We start from the raw sequence: 4,738 nt of genomic DNA, 5'->3' as shown, positions 1-4,738 counted from the left end.
ACAGAGATATGCCAGGGCTGAGTACGAATATGGTGTCCCACAAGCTGCCGATTAATCTAGATTTCAGTCCAGTAAAACAAAAGACTCGAAAGTTCAAGCCTGAGTTGAGTTTAAAAATCAAAGAAGAGATTACCAAACAAATCGAGTCTCAAGTAGTGGAAGTGATGCAATATTTGACTTGGTTAGCCAACGTTGTTTCGGTTGCCAAGAAAGACGGTAAATCAGAATTTGTGTTGACTATAGAGATCTCAACAAAGCTATCGCGAAAGATAATTTTTCATTGCCAAACATTCACATTCTCATTGATAACTGTGCTAAGCATGAGATGCAGTCATTTGTGGATTGGTATGCGGGCTATCACCAAATTCTGATGGATGAAGAAGATGCAGAAAAGAGGGCTTTCATCACACTCTGGGTGTATATCATAAAGATGCAGGTGCTACTTACATGAGGACTATGACGACCATCTTTCACGATATGATTCACAAGGAGATCGAGGTGTATGTAGATGATGTCATAATCAAGTCCTGCGAGAGTTCGGATCACTTGACTCACTTGAGGAAATTCTTTGATCATCTACGCCGATACAATTTGAAAGTTAAATCCCGCCATGTGTGCTTTTGGAGTGCCAGCTGGCAAGTTATTGGGATTTATAGTCAACAGGAGGGGCATTGAGCTTGACCCTTCCAAGATCAAGGCGATCCAAGAATTACCTCCTCCGAAGACCAAGAAAGAGGTGATGAGTTTTCTCGAAAGGTTGAACTACATTAGCCGGTTCATAACTCAATCCGCGAGAAGTATGGGTGGGCACCGAAACGGGTTGTATCGGTACCTTTTTGGTACCATTCCGGTCCGTTCCGATCCGGTAGTATTTGGGACGGGATGGGATACATTGAATCGGTACACGGAACCGAACGATATCATGATTTGGTATCGGTATACCGGTACCGGTTCATCCCAGTTCATTCCGGTTCCGTTCCGGTACCGGTCCGGTCCCGGTAAATCATTTTTAATTAAAATAAAAAATAATATTTTTGTCATTATTCACTTTTATTAGCATTTCGTTTTTGTTTATTTAATTTTTTAAAATTACAAACTTAAGTTATTTAACTTACAAGTTATAAGTATAACTTAATAACTTATAAATTTCAAAAGATTCAAATCTTTAAAACTTATAACATAACTACATAAGCTCAAAAACTTTTAAAAAAACTTTATTAAACCTAACTTACAAACTTATATACGTAAAAATTTTAAAAAAATATCTTCAAAATAAACTTAAGTAAAATTATTATAAATTTTAAAACTTAAATACTATAAACTAATATAACTTAGAAAAATAAAAAAAACATTCGTATTTTCGTAATTCAAAATACCTCAAAAAAATAATTAGTTTTTGAAATAGCTATATGTGCCGTCTCGTTTAACCCATCCCGTTCCATTCTGGTCCATCCCGATTTTATCCTGGTATATAGTGGGACGGGACAGAACTGAGCCTCCATCCCGGTTGTTTCGGTCCAATTCATCCCGGTTCCGATCAACAACCCGATCAAATCGTCCCATTCCGGTCCGGTACCGGTTCGTTCCGATCTGGTGGTCCCATTCCGGTCCGGTGCCTAGCCTTACCAAGAAAGGAGTCCGTTGTTTCTATATTTATCAGTCTCGAATAACGCATTTGGATACTTGCTTGGTCAACATGCTGAAATAGGGAAGAAGAAGCGAGCCATTTATTACTTGAGCAAAAAATTCACTCTATATGAGACTCGTTACACTCTGTTCGAGAGGACATGTTGTACTTTGACTTGGATTGCTTAGAAGTTAAGACATTATTTGTCTTCTTATACCACATACCTTATTTCCAAGATGGACCCGTTGAAGTATATCTTCCAGAAAGCAATGCCGACCGGGAAGTTGGCTAAATGGCAAATGCTTTTAAGTGAGTTTGACATCGTGTATGTGACCCAGAAGGCGATAAAAGCACAAGCCTTGGCTGATCATCTTGCGGAGAATCTAGTTGATGAAGAGTATGAACCGCTCAAGACTTATTTTCCCAATGAAGAAGTTGCATTTGTGGGTGAAGATATTTCTGAAGCATACCCTGGTTGGAGAGTGTTCTTTGATGGAGCGGCGAATCACCAAGGGAAAGGAATCAGAGCAGTCTTAGTATCATAAACCGGTCAACACTATCCTATGGAGGCTAAACTCCGATTTGATTGCACAAACTACATGGCTGAGTATAAAGCTTGCATCCTCGGTCTGAAGATGGCGATTGATATGAACGTTCATGAGCTTCTGGTTATTGGAGATTCAGATTTGCTAATTCATCAGGTGCAAGGAAAATGGGCCGTGAAGAACCCAAAGATTACACCGTATGTGAAGTGTATACAGAAGTTCTGCAAAAGATTTCATAAGATCGAGTTCAGACACACTCCTAGGACACAGAATGAGTTGGCCGATGCTCTTGCCGCCATTGCCTCAATGATTAAACGTCCGAATACAAGTTGTATTGATCCCTTGGATATAGAGGTAAAAGAGCAGCCTGTCTATTGTTCACATGTTGAAGCGAAACCAGATGGTTTGCCTTGGTATTTTGACATCAAAAAGTATTTAGAAACTGGGCTTATCCTGAGAATGCAACATTCAACCAGAAGAAGTCGATACGTCGTATGGTCCTCAATTTCTTTGCAAGTGGGGAAATCCTTTATAGGAGGACTCCAGATTTAGGTCTTCTCAGATATGTTGATGCTAGTGAAGCTGCAAAGCTTCTGGAACAGATACATGCCGGAGCTGGCTATTTTTTGATGACTATGAAGCATGATTGTTGTAAGTTTATGCAGAAATGCCATAAATGTCAGGTGCATGGAGATCTAATTCGAGTGTTTCCTCATGAACTCAATGCCATGAGTTCACCTTGGCTGTTTGTAGCTTGGGGCATGGATGTCATTGGTCCAATAGAGTCAGCCGCCTCCAATGGAATTTTTTTTATTTTGGTTGCCATTGACTACTTCACCAAGTGGGTGGAAGCAGCTTCGTATAAGTTGGTGACCAAGAAGGTTGTAGCTGATTTCGTTCGCAACAACCTGATATGTAGGTTTGGAGTGCCAGAATCCATCATTACTGATAACGGAGCAAATCTCAACAGTCGCTTGATGAGAGAGATATGTGAACAATTCAAGATTACTCACCAGAACTCAACCGCCTATCGTCCCCAAATGAATGGAGCTGTAGAAGCCGACAACAAGAACATAAAGAAGATTTTAAGGAAAATGATTGATAATCGCAGAGGTTGTCATAAGATGCTGCCGGATGCTTTGTTGGGTTACTGAACGATTGTCAGGACATCAGTTGGAGCTAGTCCATATTTGCTAGTATATGGAACAGAAGCAGTTATACATGTAGAAGTTAAAATACCTTCATTGAGAATCATCCAAGAAGCTGAATTGAGTGATGCTGAAAGGGTTCACAAGCAAATTGATCAGTTAATAATGATTGATGAGTAGAGAATGGTTGTTGTTTGTCATGGACAACTGTATTGATAGAGAATGATTCGTGCTTTTTCACAAGAAAGTAAGAGTCAGAATGTTTGAGGTTGGTCAGTTGGTTCTCAAACGTATTTTCCCTCACCAGGATGAATATAAAGGGAAATTTGCACCAAATTGGCATGGACCCTACATGGTTCGCAAAGTACTATTTGGAGGTGCGTTGGTCCTGTCGGAGATGGATGGCACCGAATGGCCGAAACCGATCAAGTCAGACGCTGTCAAGAGATACTATGTGTGAGGCTTCAGTTTGTATTTATGTTATTTCCTTGTAATCGTTCTATTTGCTTGTAATTGCTTTGTTTAGAATCTATCCTTATGTATTTGAACTACGTTCGACTTGAATTGTTAAGAATGAGATACGTAGGCGGCCTATGTCGGCCTCGGTCGATTTGTTTGTAATTTTCCTATTTTTGTTAATCCTCGAGAGGGGGAACTATGTTTGACCTGCTTCTTACCTCAATGGGATACATAGCCGTCACAACGACTCGGTCATATCTCCTGTAAGATTTTTATTTTTCTTTACAATAGAAACTAGGACAGAATTTTTTGAGAGGGACTAAAAAATTTTCAAGGAAAAGATCTCTCCAACAAAGTCGAGACTGAAGTTACTCTGAAATTTGCAACTAAGACATATTTTTTTAGAGAATCTCAAAAATTCTGTGATTTGATTACCAACGGTTAAAGATAAGCCAAGACAGTTGACTGGGACAGAAATTTTGAGGATGGCCTCAAAATTTCAACAGGGTTTTTGGCAGTTTAAAGCAACTTTGAATACTTCCCAACAAATAATCAGATAGATCTCGAGGCATCAACTCCCAAGGCGTTCATTAAGCTTGACGTGACATGACACTTGGCAACGACCTTTTTCAATTATTTTTGCATAAAAATGTTTTGTGTCATCTATCAAGAACCAGGAGATCATAGAAATCAACCGGAGATAGTAAGGCAAAGAGTAGACAACTGAAGAGATCGACACAGATCAATTTATTTTCAAACTAACAATTTTTCTGTGGATGTAGGTCTATAGGTTTGCCGCAAGATTAGCATATTCCTCAATTTAATGAATATGGAGAAGTCAAAAAGGCGAGGAGCTCCCCAAATTGACAATTTTTCTGTAGATTCAGGAAATGTTTTATGTTTCTTATATCAAAGACTTGGGAATATGAATAGCATTATTTCATTCAAATTCTCAACAA

The 4,738-nt window shown here is 39.1% G+C and overlaps 1 protein-coding gene across 1 annotated transcript; it reads left to right on the top strand.

The window, feature by feature from the left end:
• The first annotated feature begins 2,226 nt into the window (after window positions 1-2,226).
• Window positions 2,227-3,780, top strand: LOC125813818 (uncharacterized). The gene is made up of 5 exons (XM_049493288.1): window positions 2,227-2,603; window positions 2,735-2,956; window positions 3,092-3,285; window positions 3,370-3,458; window positions 3,565-3,780. Exons 1-5 carry the CDS (start codon window positions 2,227-2,229, stop codon window positions 3,778-3,780), a joined length of 1,098 nt encoding a protein of 365 aa, XP_049349245.1.
• The last annotated feature ends 958 nt before the right edge of the window (window positions 3,781-4,738 follow it).

The sequence above is a fragment of the Solanum verrucosum genome, unplaced genomic scaffold (genome assembly GCF_900185275.1).
Source record: "Solanum verrucosum unplaced genomic scaffold, falcon-dt-bn FXZP01000823.1, whole genome shotgun sequence".
NCBI lineage: Eukaryota > Viridiplantae > Streptophyta > Magnoliopsida > Solanales > Solanaceae > Solanum > Solanum verrucosum.
Note: the sequence above shows the minus strand (reverse complement) of the source record. Positions and strands in the feature narration are given on the sequence as shown.